Source organism: Passer montanus, unplaced genomic scaffold (genome assembly GCF_014805655.1).
Source record: "Passer montanus isolate IOZ18808 unplaced genomic scaffold, ASM1480565v1 scaffold220, whole genome shotgun sequence".
Taxonomy (NCBI): domain Eukaryota; kingdom Metazoa; phylum Chordata; class Aves; order Passeriformes; family Passeridae; genus Passer; species Passer montanus.
The window spans coordinates 13716-36588 of NW_024366816.1; the positions used below are offsets into that span (position 1 = coordinate 13716).

The window sequence follows — 22873 nt, forward strand, 5'->3', positions numbered from 1 at the left end:
AAGCCAATTATCTAAAATTACCACTTGTGTGTCCCACTACAATGCATCTGTCACTGTTCTATTTCTCCAAAGTATTTGGTCTTATTTGCAAAGCCATCCTTTGAAACTTGTTTCTAGCTCCATTTCTTTCCCAACAATGTCTGTCCTATTCCAGGGCATTTCTGAATCAGCATTTCTTGTCTCAAGGTGTGCACACAGGTGCACATTGTGTGAGCCTTCTATCAAACTTTTAAAATTCTCTACAAATTCACTCCCCACATGGTCCATGTGCAGATTGCAGTTCATTGTCCAATCCCAGCTGCAGCCCCTGCAGTCCCATCCTGCTTGTTTTTCTCTCTGCAGCCCACGGGGTTTGTGCTCTTGGCTGAGATTTGGATCGTTTGTCCTTGGTGCCCAGCTGGAGCAGGAATTGTTTTGTGTCCCTGCTCTGTGCACAGAGCTCACCATCCCTTAATATGAAGCTCAGATCCCACACACTAAAGCAGCACAGAATCTGAAAAATATAAAAGCTAAACCTGAGGCATCATGTAGAGTAATAATTGAGATATTCCCAAATCATCCCACAGCCCTGGAAGAAACTCAGTGTGGCAAAAAGTTGTGGGGACAAGGAAAAATCCTATTTTTGGCCCTTTTACAGTGCTGGGCTGAGTCAGATTTTAGTCATGTCTGGAAGGCACAGGGCCATTACAGTGGCAGCAGTGACAGATTTCTGAGCTCTGGAGGTTGTGAACAAGCTCTGTCTGGGAGCAGATAATGCAGTTTATTGTCTGCTCTGTGACCACACACGCTGAGCCAGAGCAGCATTCCAGGAAAGGGATCTTGCTCCTGCCCCACGGATCCACGAGGGTCCTGTAGCCACTGGGAAGGGGAGAAGCTGTGTACACCCAAGGGAACACAGCTGGGTTATTGATCCAGAAAATCCCTGTGGGGCTGGACACACAGCTGGGTTATTGATCCAAGACACCTGTGTGGGGTTGGACACACAGCTGGGTTATTGATCCAGAAAATCCCTGTGGGACTGGAGACACAGCTGGGTTATTTTTCCAGGACACCTGTGTGGATTTGGACACACACCTGAGCTATTTTTCCAGGACACCTGTAGCTTGTCAAGTCTGGACAATGCCTTGAGAGCTGATGGCACTTAATGAGCCCTCACAGGCAGGCTGTGGGAGAGCTCCGGGGACAGTGGCCTCTGTAATTAGAGCTCATTAAAAGCTGGGTGTGAAGTGCCACAAGAAGTCAACAACATTTTGCATTCACCCTTGGCAGCCCCTCCCCTCATCACCTGCGGCCTCCAGCCTTGGTCTTCATCACCTTCCATGCCCTTTCCTCCTCCTCCTCGCTCTTGAGCAGCCACATGGGGCAGGGGCGTTGAGCTGGACATTCCCAGTTGCCCAAACTGGTGTGGTGGGATCACCTCTGTGTCCCTCTCTGCTTTCCCCTTTTCCTGGGCAGGGAGGAAGGCAGAGGGGCAGGAGAGGGAGCTGCTCCTGCTCCCACCCCTCAGCCAGCATCGAGCAGGTGCCACTGCTCAGAGTGGCACAACCACGCTGGAAACTGGGGAATTTGGGGATGGGAGGGATTGTCCTCAGTCCAGCTGCCTGGCAGGGAGGAGGACACGGCCGTTCCACAAGGACAGGAAGTGGGATCCATGGATCTGCTCAGAGTGGGATCCATGGTTCTGTTTAGAGTGGGATCTATGTGTCTGCTCAAAGTGGGATCCATGGATGTACTCAGATGGGATCCATGGGTCTTCTCAGAGTGGGATCCATGGATCTGCTCAGAGTGGGGTTAATGGATCTGCTCAGAGTGGGATCCATGGATCTGCTCAAAATGGAATCCATGGATCTGCTCACAGTGGGATTTGTGAATCTGCTCAGGGTGGGATCCATGGATCTAGTCAAAGTGGGATCCATGGGTCTGCTCAGAGTGGGATCCATGGATCTGCTGAGAGTGGGATCCATTAATCCATTCAGAGTGGGACCCATGGATCTGCTCAAAATGGGATCCATGGATCAGCTCAGAGTGGTATTCATGGGTCTGCTCAGAGTGGGATCCATGGATCTGCTCAAAATGGGATCCATGGATCTACTCAGAGTGGGATCCATGGATCTGCTCAGAGTGGGATCCATGGATCTGCCTTCCCTTCCTCTCCACAACCAGAGCTCTGCTCCTCTGTCCTTTACAAAATCTTTAAATTCAAGCAGCCTGCTCTAATCAAAAGAGCAGAAAGCTCTTTTGAGCAGTCGTCAAAACCCAGCAGCAGATATTCCTGCTGAGATGCCCTTGGGTGTCATATTTTTGGGTTTGTTTTGACTATTGCTATTTGTGGCTTCTTTTCCTGCGTGTCAAAACCAGCAACAGGGAGGAGGACACGGCCGTTCCACAAGGACAGGAAGTGGGATCCATGGATCTGCTCAGAGTGGGATCCATGGTTCTGTTTAGAGTGGGATCTATGTGTCTGCTCAAAGTGGGATCCATGGATGTACTCAGATGGGATCCATGGGTCTTCTCAGAGTGGGATCCATGGATCTGCTCAAAATGGAATCCATGGATCTGCTCAGAGTGGGATTTGTGAATCTGCTCAGGGTGGGATCCATGGATCTAGTCAAAGTGGGATCCATGGGTCTGCTCAGAGTGGGGTCCATGGATCTGCTGAGAGTGGGATCCATTAATCCATTCAGAGTGGGACCCATGGATCTGCTCAAAATGGGATCCATGGATCAGCTCAGAGTGGGATCCATGGATCTGCTCAGAGTGGGATCCATGGATCTGCCTTCCCTTCCTCTCCACAACCAGAGCTCTGCTCCTCTGTCCTTTACAAAATCTTTAAATTCCAGCAGCCTGCTCTGATCAAAAGAGCAGAAAGCTCTTTTGAGCAGTCGTCAAAACCCAGCAGCAGATATTCCTGCTGAGATGCCCTTGAGTGTCATATTTTTGGGTTTGTTTTGACTATTGCTATTTGTGGCTTCTTTTCCTGCGTGTCAAAACCAGCAACAAAACAAACAAGTGCTGTGCCTCACCATGCACCTCGAGGGAAAGGCTCTTGGGTTTCACGGGGTCAGGGGAGGAATCTGCAGGGGAGACTCTTCAGAAATACAAATGCAGTATTTTAGGATTGTGCTGGAAAGAAATGTGAGGGGCCACGCTGAGCAGGAAAACCAAAAACCACATCAGAGATGGGGGTGCTGAAATTTCTACCTCTAAAGAGGCCCTTGGGATCCAGTCACTGTTTTCTCGTAGTGTTTTGGCCTTAATTTTAAATAGATAATGTGGATTATGGTTAGAGAGATGGGGGGTTACTCTGTGAGCTGGCAGAAGAAAAATGCACCTTTGATACTTTGCTTTGTAGCTGGTTTTTCACTTCACTGAGAGGAGCAGCTAAAAACCAGTCATTGTATATATAAATATATATAAAAATTATATATTAAAAATATATGTATAAATATATAAAAATTATATATAAAAAGTATATCTATGTATTTTATATATATATATATATAATTATATATGAAATATATAACAACCTAGTCTGGAAGGTGTCCCTGCCCATGGCCAGGGACTTGGAACTGGGTGATCTTTAAGGTCCCTTCCAACCCCAACCATTCTGTGATTCCCTGATTATTGTAAAGAAGGATATTACTGAAAACTTCTTTAATATCATGCAATATGTTGTGCAGGGCCAATATTAGAAGGTCTTTTGTCTATATCTACAGATGCCTGGATACAGAGTCTTTCAAAATGAACTTTGAATATATTTTGCTAATTTTGAAAGCTTGGTACATCCATAGTAATGTTTCCTTTTTGTTTAATTATTTATTTAAAGAGGAAAAAAGCACAAATCTTTTAAGTAACGTGACCTTAAAATCTGTTTTGGTGCTCCTCAAGGAAGGTTCAAACAATCAGCAGCAAAAAGGATCCAATCCAAGAAGGAAAAGATGAAGAAAAATGAGAGCTATAGATGAATCTGAAATGCTGAAATTTAATTGAGAAGCCAAGGATAAAATGCAATTATTGGACTTCTGTAGATGCAAAATCTCATTTCGTGGAATCATGAAATGGTTTGGGTTGGGAGGGACCTCACAGCCCACCCAGTGCCACCCCTGCCATGGCAGGGACACCTTCCCTGTGCCAGGCTGCTCCAGCCCCAGCGCCCAGCCTGGCCTTGGGCACTGCCAGGGATCCAGGGGAATCTCTGGGCAGCCTCACTGTAAAGTTTCCCTCTTGCTTTGGTGTCCTGTTGGATTTCAGACCTTTCACCAGCTTACTCCACAGCAGGGAAATACCATTTTGACAAAAAGGAAAGAAATAATTGAAAAACAAAAAGTATGGAAACCTATTTTTGATGTTGTGAGTGCCACACACTCAGCACTCTCCTCCTTATGGCTCCTCTTTCCCTGAGATGTTTTTTTTTTTCCTCCCAGATAAAAGAATGCACCAGGCTCATGTGCATACTTGTCAAACATTTTATTTGTCATTCACACTAATTATGATATTGAATTTACAGAGGAAACTGTGGTACAAAGAAAGAAAGAATGAAAGAAAAGAAAGAAAAGGAAGAAAAGTGTTCATTAGAACTACTGCAGCAGTCCAGCTGCTCTGGGTAGTTGTAATGAATTCTCCTGTGGTGCTGGACACAGCCATCCCTGAGGACAGCAAGAATTTACCCCGGGGTGCTATCTAGAGATTACTGGAGTGGGGGGAAAATAAAACCTACTCTATTCTCTTTTCCTATCTGGTTCCAAAAATCAGCAGCCACCCTCTGCCCTCCCTCCCTCCCCAGGAAGAAAAATCCCTGGTAATCAATCTCCCAAAAAAAATCCCCAACCTGATGGTTTCTCCTTCAGGAAAAGTTCAGCGTGAAAGGGAAAATGTTTTGTAAACATAGCCAGAAAATGCTGAACAAATTCCCTTTGGTGCCACTCTGGGGGCTGTGTCCCCCCTCAGCCTCCCCACCTCACACCGAAATTTTGGTTTTAAAAAGAGCTGGAATTGTCCAACCCAAAATACCACAAATAACCCACAGATTTTATTTTATTTTTTTTTGCACGTTTGTTTCTCCCCTACCACAAAAAAGTGAAGGATGTTGGATAGAGACCATGCTATAACTGTTTACAAAAGTGAATAAAATGTAGTTCCTCTTGAAGCCTAAAAATAACTAATTTGGAAAAGAAATAAGTCTCACTACAGTATTTCAGCAAACACAAAGCTAAGTTCATTAAAAACACAGGGAAAAAAAAAAGTGAAAAATGCAGAGTAATTACAAGCACTAAATATTTTGGCTAGGAAGCTTTGGAAATCTATTTACAGACATAAATACAAGTAACTCTGGGGATGCAACCCTCGAAGGACAAGGAGAGAAACGCCCAGTGGTTGGGACTGACCCAGCGAGGTGAACAAAAACCCAGCCGGAAAATGGAACAAGGCAGGAAAACAAGGCAGAGTTTTGCTCCGAGGACAGAAAACAGATCCACTCCTCCCTGAATTTCAAACACACCCACGGAAAAGGGCACCCAGCAAGCAGCAGTGAATGTTTCAAGAGCGCAGGAAATTTGGGACGTTTTGGCAAAGGCTGTTTGGAGGAGAGGATTTTTCTCCTTCCCAGCAGAGAATTTGTACAAATCAAACCCTTCCCAGCAGGGATGCTCTCTGCACCCTCTTCTCCCTGCATTACAGCTCCTCTGCAATGCCCTGGGAGTGAGCAGGAGCTCTTAAATGAATTTAAATGTTGTTGGAGAGGGAAATATTTGTCCCCAGAGCCAGAAAAATTTACGTTGAAGATGTTTGATGTGGACAAGGAGCTGTGTCTTGTGAAAGGAGCACCCAAGCTGAGAGTAAGGACAGCCAGGAGCTGAATTTTGGGAGGGTGAGGTACCTAAAGCACTCTGCTGACTGCAGCTCCAGAGCAGAAGCAAAAGAATTCAATTTTTCTGATTCCATTCAGCTCACAGGATGTTAAAACTATATAAATATATATATATTATATCCATATAAAAATATATATTTATGCACCCTAATTTGGAGATGGGAATGACAGAAATGTTTTATCCAAATGTCTTTTTTTTCTGCCTGTTATGTGCTCTTAAAATATAAGAGGAAAGACGTGAGAGCATTTTTACAGCCTTGAAAAACTGTGCCATCCTTAGTGATGGCTACAAAACCAAATATTTGAGTAAAATGTGGTTTCTGATGAGTGAATACACAGAAACCCACAGTGATTAATTAAACAGATTAATTTACAGGGATAATAAAGTGAGCCTTTCCTTTGCAGTGCTGGACATACCCAGAGAGGTCGGACTCCAAAATTTGGTTTCTGACAATAAAAAAACAGGAAACACTGAGAAATTCCAAAAAAAGTGTCAACAAGGACACAGGGGAAAGTGGTGGTGACCAGTTCTGTATTTCCTCATCCTGTTCACACCAGGGAGAGCCAAACTCAACCTCACCTTTAGTGTGAGTGGAGATAAAGGAGAGGCACAGACAGAAGAAATGTTTGATTTAGGGTCTGAGAGTTGCCAGCTCCCTGTTCCTGTGAATCCCTGTTTTTTTAGCTTCCAGGGTGGATGGGTTTCAATTCTGGGGGCTGGAAGGGCTGAGGCAGAAAGGAGGTTGTGGTGTCCCACAGTCCTGGCAGTGTGGTGACCACATTGAGCTCGCCTTGGTGACCACAACAACCTCACTTCTGAAGTCATGGAATCATCAAATCATGGAATGGTTTGGGTTGGAAGGGACCTTAAACCCATCCAGTGCCACCCTTGCCATGGCAGGGACACCTTCCACTGTCCCAGGCTGCTCCAAGCCCCTTAGACCTTGGGCACTGCCAAGAGATGGGGAATCCATAACCTCTCTGGGCACTCTGTGCAGGGCCTCACAAATTTCACAGGGATGAATTTATTCCCAATATCCCATCTAACCCTGCCCTCCTCCATCCTAATACCATCCCTCTCCTCCTATCATTCCCTGCTTGTGTTAAAATTCCCTCTCCAGGTCACCTGGCCCTTCCTGGCTCCTCCAAGCTCCTCTCTTCTCCCTCCCTGCTGTGTTTCCACTCCCAGCTCTGTGAACTTTGGTGGTCCAGTCACAAGGCAGATGTGAGAGCTGTAATCAATTACCATTTTAATTGAGAGCTGTAAAAAATTAGGGTTTGAATTGCACAGAATGTGCCGAATGGGTTCTGCAGCAGAGCTACTGCTCAGTGATGTGGGACTTTTTTTTTAGGGTACTGAAGAGGTGAGAGTCCAGCTATGGAAATGCTACAACTGGGGGGGTCTCTGTATTTCTGTACTCAGCAGGGTCTCCAGACTTTCAGTATATATTTCTGATAGAATTTGGATGTTTTCTGTCTTTTTTTCAGAGCAAACTCTGGAAATATAAAGATATTTCATTAAATGAAAAGCACAAGGCCATGTGTTTTAACAGAAACATTCTGGGCCTTTGCTCAGATCTCTTGAAACACTCCGTATTTTCTACACAAAAATGACCTTATTGACAATGGAAATTCTTTGATTCTTTTCAATACCAAAGTGCTACTGCATCCAACTCAAACAAAGAAGCAAAATCATATATATATATAAAAAAGAGAAAACTTGAAAAACAAATGGTTTTAAATAAGTCCAGCTGTTTTGCTGCCTGCAGCCAAGGATCTTTTTAATTTGAATCCTTTTAACTTTTAAAATTTATTTTTTTTTTAAACATCAAACACTGATCTGAAGTCCTGCTTTCAAATACTCTCTGAGTTGACCTGCAATTGTTTCTCTGGTTTGAGAGGTACATTAAATAATAATCAGCTCATTTGGGACGCACACGTGTCAACATCAGCAGTTTGGAGTTCAGGAGTAGTACAAGAGCTGCATTCAGAGCAAACCCTCAATAAAATAGTGCCAAAAACGTTACAGTGACATCTGATATGTTTGTGCTGGGGCGACGGGCAGCGGTGACGGCTCCGAGCTCAACCTGCTCCTAGTAAAACCCTTGTAGATTTACTACAGGGCACAACACTGGCTACACCAACTTTAAATACCCCTCCTCTTCTCCCAGAAGAGGAGGAAGGGGTTGTCCAGGCCCTGGCTTTTCTGGAGCTTTCCAGGAAGGGGTGTGTTTGCCAGCAGATTGGAACGCGGCTTTTGTGCCGCACGGAAATCCTGGGAGAAATCTCACCCAGATTCCATCAGAGCCAGGACTTCCCCCTTGCCGTGGGAATCACAGAACCAGGGAATGGTTTAGGTTGGGAGGGATCTTAAAGCTCATTCACCAAAACTGCCATGGGCAGGGACACCTTCCACTGTCCCAGGGTGCTCCAAGCTGGCCTTGGACACTTCCAGGGATCCAGGGGCAACCACAGCTTCTTTGGGAAGGGCCTCTCCACCCTGCCAGGGAACAATTCCTTCCCAGTTCCCATCCAGCCCTGCCCTCTGGCAGTGGGAGCCATTCCCTGTGTCCTGTCACTCCAGTGGGCGGGTATTTAATTAGGGAATATTGAATTTGCCTTCGGAAGTATCTACATCCTGATTCCTGATCCTGAGGGCCACCACTGGTGACAAAATAGGGGGAGGGAGAGATGACTCCACCACTTGGAAAGGTACAGAAATTCCCAGGGATTTTGGTGCCTTCCAGCAGGAACTGGGCACCTCAATGCCTTTGAGGACCTAAGCTGAGTAAAATGAGAGCAAGATAATTGTAAACAATATTTTTAGGGAATTAAGAGGTCACTTTTGCCCATCGTTATTCCAGCCTTTTTCAACATGAAGAATTTGACTTTGGCTGCTACCAAAAAAAGGCAATTGCTGATTTTTTTTTTTTAATATAGGCATATTTAAATAATAATAGTATCAACAAATAAGAAAAGTCTAAATATCAGGCATAAATATCAATGAACTCATCAAAGAAATACAGTAGTTGAAAATGACCCAAGGCTGTAGCCGTTGTGTTAAAAAAAAAGTCCAAGAGATAAAAGGTTAAATTAACTCATTGAAAAAGGGGCTGATTCTTTCAGTTGACAAAGCAAGAAAGAAGCAAGCATGATTAAAACAAAAAAAAGAGCAAAATCTTTTTTTTTTTTTGCAACTTATAAGGTGCCAAGAGAAATAAAACAAATTAGATGCAAAGCAGGATGAGCTGCATCCTTAAAAAAACCCAACAAAACCAAAAAACACCAAAAAACCTAAACCCAAAACAAAACAAAAAAACCCCAGTAATAAAAAACTCCATATTCTTTGGAATATACAAACAAAACAAAGAAAAAGAAAGAATGAAGTCCAACATATAAAACCTCTCATTCACAGCATTGCTAAAACAGAAGCGTTCACAGTTTCCCTCTGGGAATCTTCCTATACTTCCTTACACTTAAGATGTCCCTAAGATGCAGTAAACTCGCTAAGATTTGGGTTTTTTTTTTTTAAGGTTTTAAGTCTTAAAAATAGAAATTAACCAAAACTCTCTTTTAGGGCTGTGGAGACCTTCAAGCCCAGGCACGTTGGGAAGCCACAGGCCTGGAATCAGGCTGGATACCCTTCTACCCACCCTCGCTACCTCTGCACCACCAACTGGGCCGTCCTCCTTCCCAGAAGCTCGTTCTCCTGCCGGGAATTCTTTGCCGGAGCGACGCGGCTCCACCAGGGCCTGGCGACGAGAGCCACCACCCCTGGCAGCGCTGACTTCCGAAGGGTTTGCTCCTGAAACTCGTGGATGAACGCGGCAGGGCCCGCAGGGAAGTTTCTGGCATCCCTCCGGGCGCCGGGAAATGGGAAGTCCGTCAGTCCTGACCCTCGAGCTCCTTCCGACCTCCTCAGTACGGCCTCCACACGGCCTCCTCCAGCCTGGCCGTGCTGGCCATGTTGGTGGGCGAGTTGCTGTGGCTGCCTTCGGCCTCCACCACGTCGCTCTGGTTGGGCAGGTTGGGGTTGAGCAGCGTGGAGCCCGTGGAGGCGTTGGTGCAGGGCGGGTGGATGCGCGGCGGGGAGCGGTCCCCGCCCGAGATCATGGAGAACTGGTAGGAGCCGGCCGAGGTGCCGTAGTACAGGTGGTAGGAGGGGGAGCTGGTCTGGAAGGGGCTGCCCTGAGCCTGGGAGGAGCCGGGGTAGGGCGGCGGGAGGTACGTGTGGTACCTGGTGGCCGTGGACATGGCCGACATGCCGATGCCGATGGCGGAGCTGACGGGCGTGGGCGTGTAGGTGAAGGCGCCCGGGTAGTGCATGCGAGGGTCGGAGATGGACGGCAGCGCCGGGAAGGAGCGGTCGATGCCCACCCGTGGGTCGCTGAACGCCGTCAGGTCCGAGGCTCCTGGGGGAAGGGGAGGAACGGGAGGCAGAGGAATGTTACGGGATCCTCAGAATTCGTCAGGTTGGGAGGAACCTCTGAGGTCATCGAGGCCCAGCTGTGCCCCGTGCCCAGCTTGTTGCCCTGAGTGCCACGTCCAGGCCTTCCCTGGGCACCTGCAGGGATGGGCACTCCAAACTTCCCTGGACAGCCCCTGCCAAGGCCTGAGCACCTTTTCCATGGGGAAATTCCTGCCCTGGCCCAGCCTGAGGCCATTCCCTCTGCTCCTGTCCTTGTTCCCTGGGAAGGTCCTCCCTGAGCGTCTTTTTCTCCAGGCTGAGCTCCTTCACAGCTCCCTCAGCCCCTCCTGGGGCTCCAGCCCCTTCCCCAGCTTCTTACAGAATCCCTGGTGCTGGCACAGCCCTGCCAGCCCAGGCAGTGCCAGCTGTGCCCCATGGCCACCTTGTCCCCAGCCCAGAGCACTCAGTGCCACCTGCAGGGGACACCTGCAGGGATGGGCACTGCCAAGCTCCCTGGGCAGCCCCTGCCAAGGCCTGAGCACCCTTTCCATGGGCAAATTCCTGCTGCTGGCCCAGCTGAGCCTGCTCTGGCACAGCCCCTGTTGTCTCACTCTGAAATGTTCCTCAGAAGAGACAAATCCTGCTCTGCTTTGTCTGACATCCATGGAATTATGTCCTGTCCCATCCTCTCTTTCCCTGCCCGGATTAAACAAGAGGAGCAGATCCTCTTTAGGAAGGATCCTCATCATGACTCAGGTTAATGGAAGGTCTCATCCCCAGAGCTGCCAGCTCTTCCTGGTTAAGATAACAACAATAATTATGGGGAAAAAAAAATAAAAATCTTTCCAGAAGAAAGACGACTTCTCCTGGCAGCCAGGGCGTGGAGTCTGCAGCCGAGGAGCCGTGTGCTGAAGGAAATACTCCTGAGGAGGAGCAGAGGGAAAACAAAGCTCTTGGCTCTCCCCAGATTCCAACTGGAGCAGACTGAGTCTGGGATTCTTGGAGCAGACACACTCCTGAGCCAAGCTCTGAAAGCTCATCAGGACACATCAGCCCACCTTAAGGAGCTCCTCTTAATTACTTAGGAGAGCTCTGAACTAAATTCCTTCAGAATTTACCATTTTTTTTTCCCTGGAAAATTAATGGGAACATATTTCATTCCCCTAAGCCCCATCACCTTTTAGGTTTAACATGGGAAAGCACACGATGGAATGGAGCAGCAGGAGCTCTGGAGGAGGCAAGGTTAAGGTGGCATCTGCCAAATTTTAAATGTTACTTCCACACCTCATTCCTGAGAAACTTCCTAAAATTGCCTGGATACATCGTGAATCAGAGGAGGGTTCGTTCTGCCCTGGCAAAAAGCAGAGTAATGACATTTAATGTCAAGATGGTTCAAATATCCCACATTGTTGTTTTTTCCTTGGAGACACCAGGTCTTAAGTTGGGAGGGCCTAAAATCCTCCTCAAATTTGCCCTTTGTTCTGCCAAAGATAATTTTTTTTTCAAGTGTGGGTGACAGAAAAGGTTGTGATGCATTTTCCCAGGAATGCTGAATGACATTTAATGTAAGGAATTAGAACAGGAAAAGAAGGATGCTGACGTGGGAACAAAACCTTTCTAGGTTCCTTCACAAAGCATGGAGAAACTCTGCCAGCTCCAAGGAAAATCCCTGTGGCCATGGGCAGAAAAAGCAGCTCTGTGGAAAACAACCTGGGGGTCCTGGTGGAAAACTAAGGGGAATTCTAATTTATTTCAATTTTTGATTTCTAATTCTGTGTGAATAAAGAATGATAAATTTTAGAGACTTCTTTTAAAAAGAAGAAGTGGCTTTTTCTGAAAAGTTCCCCGTGTTTTCAGTCCTCTCTACAATGCACTTACCACCCAGACCTAACAAATAATTTAGATTTTGGTGTGAGGCTTTCAAAGCAAGCTCGACATGACAACAACAGAGCAGGCTGGAGCACGTTCAAGTGCTTCCCTCTGATCTCAGAAGAAGCCCTGAGCCTTCAAACAAGAGCAAGATGTGGAGTTAAAGGAGGGATTTTTGCAAAAGCTGTATGCAAATTAGAATGATATGGCTCTCACTCCTTTATAGAAAATTCCTTCTGCTGCACACACAGATTGCTTCAAGATGTGCAGGTCAGGGATGGTTAAAGTGGGTAGAATCGGGGTGGCTTTCACTCCCATTTTTCTGGTGGCTTCTAAAGCTCTGCAGGATGATTTGATGGACATGGGAAACAAGAAAATCCAGCTCAACATCTAAAATGTCCAACCCCACCATCCTGCAGCCAATGCCCACCCAAAACCTGCTGTGCTCTGCTCTGGATTTAGAGGGAGGGAAGGAAACAGAGCTGAAATATCTTGGAATGCCATCCATTCCTTGGCAATCTGAATTTTAATTGCTCCCTACACCTTCAAAGTGCTGCTTTTCCTAATTTTCCTTCTTTTTTGACAATGCTCTGTTGGGCTCCCAACCCCAGGAGCAACCTGGGGTAGTGAGAAGTGTCCCTGTCCCTGGCAGGGGTGGGAATGAGATGGGCTTTAAGGTTCCTCCCACCCCAAACCCCAAACCCCAGTTTGGGATTCAGGCTGGACACCAGAGGGAATTTCCTCCTGGAAAGGGTGATCAGACCTTGGGAAGAGCTGCCCAGGGAGAGGGTGGGGGTGACCAGGGAAGGGCTGGAGGTGGCACTCAGTGCTCTGGGCTGGGGACAAGGTGGACATGGGACACAGCTGGCACTCCATGACCTTTGAGATCCTTCCCAGCCCAGTCTGGGATTGGTTTGTCACAACACAGCTCATTCATTAAAACTCTCTGTTTCTCTGCTCTTCCCACAAATCCCCAAAACCTTGGAAGGAGCTTTGCCCAGAGAGCCCCTCAAGTGCTGGGGCAGCACCTGGGCCACCAGGTTGTCACCGGGGAAGTGTTCCTTTGTCATGGAGGACCCAGGGGTGGGGACAGGGCCACCAGTTTGTCACCAGGGAAGGTCCCCTTGGCATGGACAGCCCAGGTTTGGGGACAAAGCCAACAAAGTTTGCCACTGGAGAATGTCCCTTTGTCATGGAAGGTGCAGGACTGGGTACAGCGCCACCAGTTTGCCAGCAGGGGAGTGTCCCTTTGTCATGGAGAATCCAAGGGTTGGGGACAGGGCCACCAGTTTGCCACCAGGGGAGCGTCCCTTTGGCACAGAGAGTCAGGGTTGGGGACAGGGTCACCAGTTTGCCACCAGGGAAGGTCCCCTTGGCTTGGGGCAGCAGGGGTGGGGACAGGGGGACAGTGTTCCCCGGGGCAGTGTCCCTTTGGCAGGCAGGCCCGGGGCGGTGTCCTTACCCGAGAGGCGGCTGGAGAGCTCGGCCGTGAGCGAGGTCATGCCGCCCGCCCGGCCAGGTGAGATGGGCGTGGCCGGGTGCACGGCGGGCGTGGCGATGGAGCCCAGGTACTGGTAGGACTGGTCGTAGGACCAGGGAGGAGAGGGCTGCACCTGCCGGGTGTCTGCAAGCACAAACACACCTATGGTTTCTTTCTATACCTTTATTTTATTTTATTTTATTTTATTTTATTTTATTTTATTTTATTTTATTAATTTTATTTTTTATTATTTTTAAAACTTAATTTAATTTAATTTTTATTTATTTGTTTTGTTTTATTTTATTAATTTTATTATATTATTTTAAAAATTCTAATTTAATTTCATTTATTTTATTTTTTATTATTTAAAACTTAATTTAATTTAATTTATTTTATTTTATTTTATTTTTATTTTATTTCACTTGATTTTATTTCATTTCATTATTTTATTTAATTTCAATTTATTTCATTTTATTTTAGTTTTCTTTTCCTTGCAAAGCTTTTTTGCTGTTTCCCATTAATACCAAGCAGGAAAAATTACACACAAAATTACACACAGAATCACTGGGTTGGAAGAGACCTTTAAGATTATCAAGTCCAGTCCAGAGAAGAAGAGAGGGAAAACCAGATTAAAATTTCCAAGGGGAAAACTCCTCCTCAGTCATATGTTTTATTTTATTTTATTTTATTAATTTGTTTTATTTTATTATTTTTAAAATTTTAATTTAATTTCATTTTTGTTTTATTTTTTATTATTTTAAAACTTAATTTAATTTTATTTTATTTTATTAATTTATTTTATTTTATTATTTTAAAAATTTTAATTTAATTTCATTTTTATTTTATTTTATTTTTATTTTATTTCACTTGATTTTATTTCATTTCATTATTTTATTTAATTTCAATTTATTTCATTTTATTTTAATTTTCTTTTCCTTGCAAAGCTTTTTTGCTGTTTCCCATTAATACCAAGCAGGAAAAATTACACACAAAATTACACACAGAATCACTGGGTTGGAAGAGACCTTTAAGATTATCAAGTCCAGTCCAGAGAAGAAGAGAGGGAAAACCAGATTAAAATTTCCAAGGGGAAAACTCCTCCTCAGTCTTTGGGGCTGTGTGTTCACAGCTCTTTTAGCCAAAAACTGTCATGCAGGGCATCAAGGAGACCTCAAATCCCAATCCCAGTGCCACCCCTGCCATGCAGGGACACCTTCCCCTGTGCCAGGCTGCTCCAGCCCCAGTGCCCAGCCTGGCCTTGGGCACTGCCAGGGATCCAGGGGCAGCCCCAGCTGCTCTGGGCACCCTGTGCCAGCCCTGCCCACCCTGCCAGGGAACAATTCCTCATTGCCAAGATCCCATCCATTGCTGCCCTCTGGCACTGGGAGCCATTCCCTGTGTGCTGTCCCTCCATTCTCCTGTCACTGCAGTTCCTGGGGGATGCAGACTCCACAAAACCACCAAGGGATTCTTCTCTGGCCACAGGACCCATTGGGATGAGGTTTGGAACCAGATAAGCCCAAAAAGGAGTTGGTCGAAATCATTTGCCTCAACTCTTTCCTACTTGTTTCATTTTGAAATATCTCATTTTTTTTATAAATCAAAGGAATCAAAGAGTTTCTTCTCCCCTTTACCCATCCAGTTTTCCCCCCTATTTTTAGTAAAATCTTTTCTATTTTCTTCAGCTTTAAGAGCATCCTCCTGCTGTCACTGCAGTTCCTGGGGGATGCAGACTCCACAAAACCACCAAGGGATTCTTGGGCCACAGGACCCGTTGGGATGAGGTTTGGAACCAGATAAGCCCAAAAAGGAGTTGGTCGAAATAATTTGCCTCAACTCTTTCCTACTTGTTTCATTTTGAAATATCTCATTTTTTTTATAAATCAAAGGAATCAAAGAGTTTCTTCTCCCCTTTACCCATCCAGTTTTCCCCCCTATTTTTAGTAAAATCTTTTCTATTTTCTTCAGCTTTAAGAGCATCCTCCTGCAGCTCCTTTAAGACAATTGCCTTTGTTGAAAAAAACCAAATGCTGGATGATCTGCATGCAGATAAAACTGATACCAGCAAGGAAGGGAAATTTCCCAAGTCTGAGATGAGGACTTTGATCTCCCATCAGAAAGCCCATCTGGAAAATATTCTTTTGTTGTTCTTTAAGGAGATGAGTTTTACATTTTGTTTGTTCCATCTGTTTACAAGGCGGGATTTATACAAAACCCCCAGCTTCTCAAAAGCCACTGGTGAAGCTGCAGATTGAAGTTGGATTTTTCTGCTGAGTAACAAGTTCAAATTCAGATATTATTAATATTTAATTTTTTTTTCAGGCAGCCATCCTTCAAAATAAAATCAGTTGACCCATGTTGGTAAAAATGCAACATCCAACTGCATCAAATGGGCTTTATGAGGAACAAAAAGAGCACAAAAGCTGTCGTGTTCTGAATTTCAGCACCACCTGGGTGTTAATTCATGTCAGAGTTTATTAAAGGGCACAGGGAGGGACAGGAGGGAATCCAGTCACTGGGGGTGGCATTAAAATAAACACCCCAAAGTATCCCAAATAAAATAAGCGCCCCAAAGTTTCCCAAATAAAATAAGCGCCCCAAAGTTTCCCAAATAAAACAAACGCCCCAAATCATCCCAAATAAAACAAACACCCCAAATCATCCCAAATAAAATAAACGCCCTAAAGAGTGAGCCAGGACTGGGGTGACACTGCAGCTTTTGGTTCTGAAATGGGGTTCATTCAGTCACTGCTCCCGAATTTCAGCAGGAAATTTGTGGATTTCAGGACCTCTCCTGAGGGCTGGAATCCCAGGAGCAGAATACCAGTAGGGAATTCCAGCCAGGGCATGGAAAGTGCCTTGTCCAGTCCTGCCCAGGAGCCCTGGCTGTGCTCTGCCACAGGTCCCTCTGCCACCCCCTTTTTGAGGGCTCTGCTCAGCTGCATCCCAGAATCCCGGAATCCCAGAATCCTAGAATCCCAGAATGCCAGAATTCCAGAATCCTGGAATCTCAGAGTCTCGGAATCCCAGAATCTCAGAATCCCAGAACTCCAGAGCCCTGGAATCCCAGAACACCAGAATCCCAGAAGCCTGCAATCCCCAAATCACGGAATCTTGGAATCCCAAGTCAGAATCCCGTAATCTCAGAATCCCAGAATTCCAGAATCCTGGAATCCCAGGATCCTGGAATCCTAGAACACCAGAATTCCAGAATCCTGAAATCTCAGAATGCCAGAATCTCAGATTCCTGGAATCCCAGAATCCTGGAATCCCAAGTCAGAATCATGGAATCTCAAAATCCCAGAATTACAGAATCCCACAAGCCTGTCATCCCGAAATCCAGGAATCTTGGAATCCCAGAATTCTGGAATCTTGGAATCCCAAGTCAGAAACCCGGAATCTCAAAATCCCAGAATTCCAGAATCTCAGAATCCTGGAATCTCAGAATCCCAGAATCCTGGAATCCCAGAATCTCGGAATCCCAGAATTCCAGAACCCCGGAACCCAAGAATCCCACAATCTTGAAATTCCAAGTCAGAATCCCAGAATTCCAGAATCCTGGAATCCCAGAATCCTGGAATTTTGGAACTCCAGAATCCTGGAATCCCGGAATCCTGGAATTTCAGAATTCCAGAATCCTGGAATCCCAGAATTTTGGAATTCCAGAATCCTGGAATCCCGGAATTTCAGGATTCCAGAATCCTGGACTCCCAGAATTATGGAATCCTGGAATTTCGGGATTCCAGAATCCTGGACTCCCAGAATTCTGGAATCCTGGAATTTCAGAATCCCAGAATCTCAGACTCCCAGAATCCCGGCATCTTGGAATTCCAGAATTCCAGTACACCAGAATCCCAGGATTCCAGGATCCCACGGACACCAGCAGGAAGATGCCTGACAAGATGGAGGAAGCAGGATCTTGTCACAGGTTTACAGAGCACTGAGAGAAGAGTGGATTTAAATCTGGTTTCCTTCTTTTAGTGCCACTGAAATGAGCCCCCCAGGATGGGTGAGACTGGAGGGAGCCTGGGGGTCACTGGTGCCACCTCTGGGTCACTCCAGAGCCCAGGCCATGGGATTGTGGGATTATATCCTGGAATGTCCCAGGGAGGAGACTGCATTCCCTGTGTGGGCTCTGCTCCAGCTCGGCCCCTGCCCAGGGCAGAAGTTGTGCCTCCTGGGAGGGGAATTGCTGGGCTCAGGCCCTGCCCGTGGCTCTGGGGCCATTGCTGGGCCTGGGGCAGAGCCTGGGCCTGCTCTGACCTCTGCACCAGGGACAGACACAGGGACAGACACAGGGACAGACACAGGGACACCAGGGACAGACACAGGGACAGACACAGGGACAGGTGTGCTCAGTGTCCCAAGATCCTTCCCAACCTGAGGGGCCAGAGCTGGGCACAGCACTCCAGGTGTGACCCCACCAGTGCCCCGTGCAGGGATAGAGTGACCCCCCTGCTCCTGGGAAACCCAGGGACAGCCACAGGGACACCAGGGACAGACACAGGGCCAGCCAGGGCTGAGGCCCCTCTCACTGGGGCTCCTCTCCAGGCTGAGCAGCCCCAGCTCCCTCAGCCTTTCCCAGGCACGGAGCTGCTCCAGGCCCTTGCTCAGCTCCAGGAGCTCCTGTCCCTGCTGTGCTGAGGAGCCAGAGCTGGGCACAGCACCCAGAGGTGTCCCCAGGGCTGGGCACAGGGCAGGATCACCCCTGAGCTGCTGGCAATGCTCATCCCAATGCAGCCCAGAAGGAAAAGCATCAGGGCACAAGAGCTGCATCTTGACTAAAAATCAAATAATGAACTGAAATCTCTGTAAGAACGTCCACAAAAATCCTGGAAGTACCTGACCCGCCCCATCCATTTCCTGTTATCTTGACCTCTGGGGTCCCTAAAGCAATGCCAGCAGCCCCAGAGACCCCCTTTATTAATCTCCTCATCCCATTAAGTCTTTCTTAAGTGAAGGTTCAAACAACCAATCAATTTTCTGTCTTGGTACCTGCATTCCCAATCCCTGAACTCACTCTTAAAGATTCCCTTTTTGCCATCAGCCTGGTTAAGGGGCTGCACTCTGTTGAGGATGTTAATATAGTGAATTATAGATGTACACACACGAAAGCAGGTTGTGCTGATAACCCCAGGAACCACCCTTCCAGTTCGTTTTAATAAAAAGTGGAGAAAAGCATCCCTGGAATTATATTTTTATGGCCCAATTTCAGTACCAAGAGGCAGACCCAGCTCCCAGTAAAGTTTGCATTTCCAGCTGCTGGATCAAACAATATTTTATTTTTGAGGATATCTGCTTTCCTTCAGTTTTCAGGTTTCCCAAAATTAAACTGGAATGGGTTGGAATTAAACCCATAAAATAAAAAGCAACAAAGTATTTCCTGTTTTCCAAATAAAGAGGGCTCAGGTAGCTTGGCATGGGGAGCTGAAGTGGTTGGAGTTAATCTGGTGAAAATCTGCTGCAAATAAACGGGAGCTGCTTCCCAGCTTGGAATATCTGTGAAGATATTTCCAGGCAGAGCTACTTCAACACAAATACCCCGAAGAGGTTTGGGTCCGCACAACAGGATCCCCCAAATCATTGAAAAGCAGCTCAAAACAACACAAAACCCGGGAAGTCTCTGCCCTGTCCTCCCAGCGCTTCCCCCACTGGCGATTACTTTCCATTTCTGCTTTTTATGGTGTGAGAAAACGCATTTCAAACACGAAAACAGTTATTAATTGCACCCAGCCGCTGCAGGGCCAGAATTATGGTGCAATAATTCACACCTCTCACGAGCTCTCCCGTCCCCTTCCCTCCCTCCTAACACCCCATTAAGCACCGACTATTGAACCATCATCTTTCGTGCCCCGTCTTGTTTTATTGCCCCGAAATCGCCGCGTTCTCCGGGCGCCCAGCAGCTGTAATTAACAGCTGTAATTAACCCGTGCAGATGTTGCGCAACCTTTAACGATTTAACCAAGCGCGCTCTCGGTGGGGAGGAGGGACGGGGTGAAAACAGCTCCCGAGAGCGGGTCTCCCCTTCGCGGGGCGCTCGGGCGGGTTTCCCGGCTGGTTTTCCAGCTGTTTTCCCAGATGTTTCTCCAGATGTTCGCCGGCCCAGCTGTGCCCGCGGGGGCAGTTGCGCGCTGTGGCCGCTGGGTGGCGCTGGCGCTCCGGGCAGCGGACCCCCCGAACCCCCCGAACCCCCCAAAACCCCCAAAACCCCCCCAAAACCCCGAGATGCGGCTTCTCCGAGCCCTCACAGCGCTCTGGGAACGGCTCCTGCTTGTTCCCAACCGAGAATTGCCTAAAAATGCATCCCAGGGCACTGTGGGTGTCCAAGAGAGGGATGCACAGGGGGGCACGGAATGATGGAATATCCTGAGTGGGAATCACCCAGTGCCACCCCTGTCCTGGGCAACCCCACCCTGGGCACCCCTGGCAGCGCTGGCCAAAGGCTCCTGGAGCTCTGGCAGCCTCGGGGCCATGCCCATTCCCTGGGCAGCCTGGGCAGTGCCAGCAGCCTCTGGGGAAGAACCTTTCCCTAAAATCCACCCTAAATCCCTCCTGGCAGAGTCCCAGACGCTCCCTGGGTGCTGTCCCTGTCCCAGAGCAGAGATCAGAGCTGTCCCTCTGAGGAGCTGCAATCCCACTGAGTCTCCTCTCGGTCTCTTTTCCTCCAGCTGGACAATCCGAATCCCTTCAGCCTCCCTTTGGATGGCCCCTCCAGGCCCTTCCCCATCCTCGCAGCCCCACACCCAGGTGGATTCACCCAGACCTGGAGCCATCCCTTCAGGGGAAGGGGGACAAACAAACACCTGGCAGCCACAGGAGCCTTTCCTGTCCTTTCCTGGGTGTGACACAGGGCAGAGTTTGGCTCCAAAGCTGTTATTGACAGCCCAGGACAAAATGCAGAGTAACTTGATCCCCTGAATGGTGTCATGCTCAGGGCAGGGGGCGGAAAGAGGAGATTTAAGGTCCCTTCCATCCCAAACCATTCTGGGATTATACAAACTTCCTTCACACCTCACAAGAGGAAGGGACAAGGCCTCTGCCAAAAGCACAGCACAGCTCCCGAGCTCCCACAGGACACTGTGAGAAACTGCCCCAAAGCACAGAGGAGTCAGAAATCTCTGGGATGTAGAAAGTCCTGGGATGGTAATTCTACATGATTCTGTTCTGGAGGGGGCACAATGTACGGCACACCTCATAGAATCACAAAATCCCAGACTGGTTGGGTTGGGAAGGACCTTAAATCCCACCCAGTGCCAGCCCTGCCATGGCAGGGACACCTTCCACTGTACCAGGCTGCTCCAGCCCCAGTGTCCAGCCTGGCCTTGGGCACTGCCAGGGATCCAGGGGCAGCCACGACTTTTCTTGGAAAAATGAAAGAATCCCTCCAAAAAATGTTGTTACCCTGTCAGCCCTAGGAAGCCACAAATCAGCATTTTTCAGTGGGTGATTCATAAACCCCAGGTCAGATTTTTCCTTGAGGCAACAGCAAAAACCCCCTCCCTATTTCAATATAACAAACAAACCAACCACACCACGCTGAAAGGAAACCCCCACAAGATCTTTATATCCTGACCAGAAAACGCCGAGTTAAAATCTCCAAACCCAAAGCAGGGACAGATCCCGGAGCACCGGGGGCTGCCAGGGAAGTGTGGATGTGGCTGAGCTCTCTGTGACCCTGGAGAGCTCCGTGTGTCCCTGCAGGTCACAGCCCTGTGTGTCCCCGCAGGTCACAGCCCCATGTCCCCGCAGGTCACACGCTGCTGCTGCTGCTCCCAGCCCGGGTCCCGGCGGGCCCTCCCTATTTCAATATAACAAACAAACCAACCACACCACGCTGGCTGAAAGGAAACCCCCACAAGATCTTTATATCCTGACCAGAAAACGCCGAGTTAAAATCTCCAAACCCAAAGCAGGGACAGATCCCGGAGCACCGGGGGCTGCCAGGGAAGTGTGGATGTGGCTGAGCTCTCTGTGACCCTGGAGAGCTCCGTGTGTCCCTGCAGGTCACAGCCCTGTGTGTCCCCGCAGGTCACAGCCCCATGTCCCCGCAGGTCACACGCTGCTGCTGCTGCTCCGGCTGAGCTCTCTGTAACCCTGGAGAGCTCCGTGTGTCCCCGCAGGTCACAGCCCCGTGTCCCCGCAGGTCACACGCTGCTGCTGCTGCTCCCAGCCCGGGTCCCGGCGGGATCCCGCGATCCTGGCAGCTGCAGGAAGCAGCGGCAGGGTGGGAGTCAGGCCGTGGAGCAGGTACAGCTCGGAGCGTGCCAGACTGCTGCCTTCATCCCCCTCTCACTCCCTTCATCCTCCTCTAATTCCCTTTTGCAGCGCTAATGCACCCCAACACCCTTTATCCTCCTTTCACTGCTGCCTTCATCCCCTTCTCATTCCCTTCATCCCCCTCTCATTCCTGCCTTCATCCCCCTCTCACTCCCTTCATCCTCTTCTAATTCCCTTTATCCTCCTTTCACTGCTGCCTTCATCCCCTTCTCATTCCCTTCATCCCCCTCTCATTCCTTTCATCCCCCTCTCATTCCCGCCTTCATCTTCGTCTCACTGTCACCTTCATCCCCCTCTCATTCCTTTCATCTTCCTCTCCTTGCCACCTTCATCGTCCTCTTACTGCTGCCTTCATCCCCTCTCATTTCTTTCATCCTCCTCTCATTCCCGCCTTCATCCTCCTCTCATTCCCACCTTCATCCTCCTCTCATTCCCACCTTCATCCCCCTCTCATTCCCGCCTTCATCCCCCTCTCACTGTCACCTTCATCCCCCTCTCATTCCCGCCTTCATCCCCCTCTCATTCCCACCTTCATCCCCCTCTCATTCCCTCATTCCCTCTCACTGCCGCCTTTATAATCCTCTCATTCTCTTCATCCCCCTCCCATTCCCTCATTCTCCCTCTCATTCCCACCTCCCTCCCTCACCTTCCAGCCTCCCAGATCACAGCTGCCCGCTCCCAGCCGCGATTCCCTGCCCCAGCCACCTCCCCCAGGTGATTTTTGCCCAGCCAGGAGGGGCAGGGGCGGCGCGGGCAGCCCCGAGCTCTGCTCACTCCATTACCCACTATTCCTGTCCCATAAAATCCTCCCCCCATCCCCGGCACGGCCGCGGGAGTTGCGAAACCGCCGCTGCCAGGCTTTTCTCTCGCGGGTTGCACAAATTTCTGTCACTCACACGCAAGAAAAAAAGCCCAAAAGCGGCTCGGCAGAGCCGGCCTGGAGCGGGCACGGGCTGGGTGAGAGCCGGGAGCA

The 22873-nt window shown here is 48.3% G+C and overlaps 1 protein-coding gene across 2 annotated transcripts in view; it reads right to left on the reverse strand.

The window, feature by feature from the left end:
• Positions 1-8331: 8331 nt before the first annotated feature.
• The window catches only part of RUNX1 (RUNX family transcription factor 1), a 171614-nt gene continuing 157072 nt past the window's right edge, over positions 8332-22873 (reverse strand). For both annotated transcript variants that reach the window (XM_039710048.1, XM_039710047.1), the window contains 2 exons: positions 13606-13767; positions 8332-10278 (listed from right to left, as the gene is read on the reverse strand). In XM_039710048.1, the coding sequence (XP_039565982.1) occupies positions 9785-10278; positions 13606-13767 (656 nt within the window). In that variant the 3' untranslated portion in view covers positions 8332-9784. The remainder of the gene's footprint in view (positions 10279-13605; positions 13768-22873) is intronic.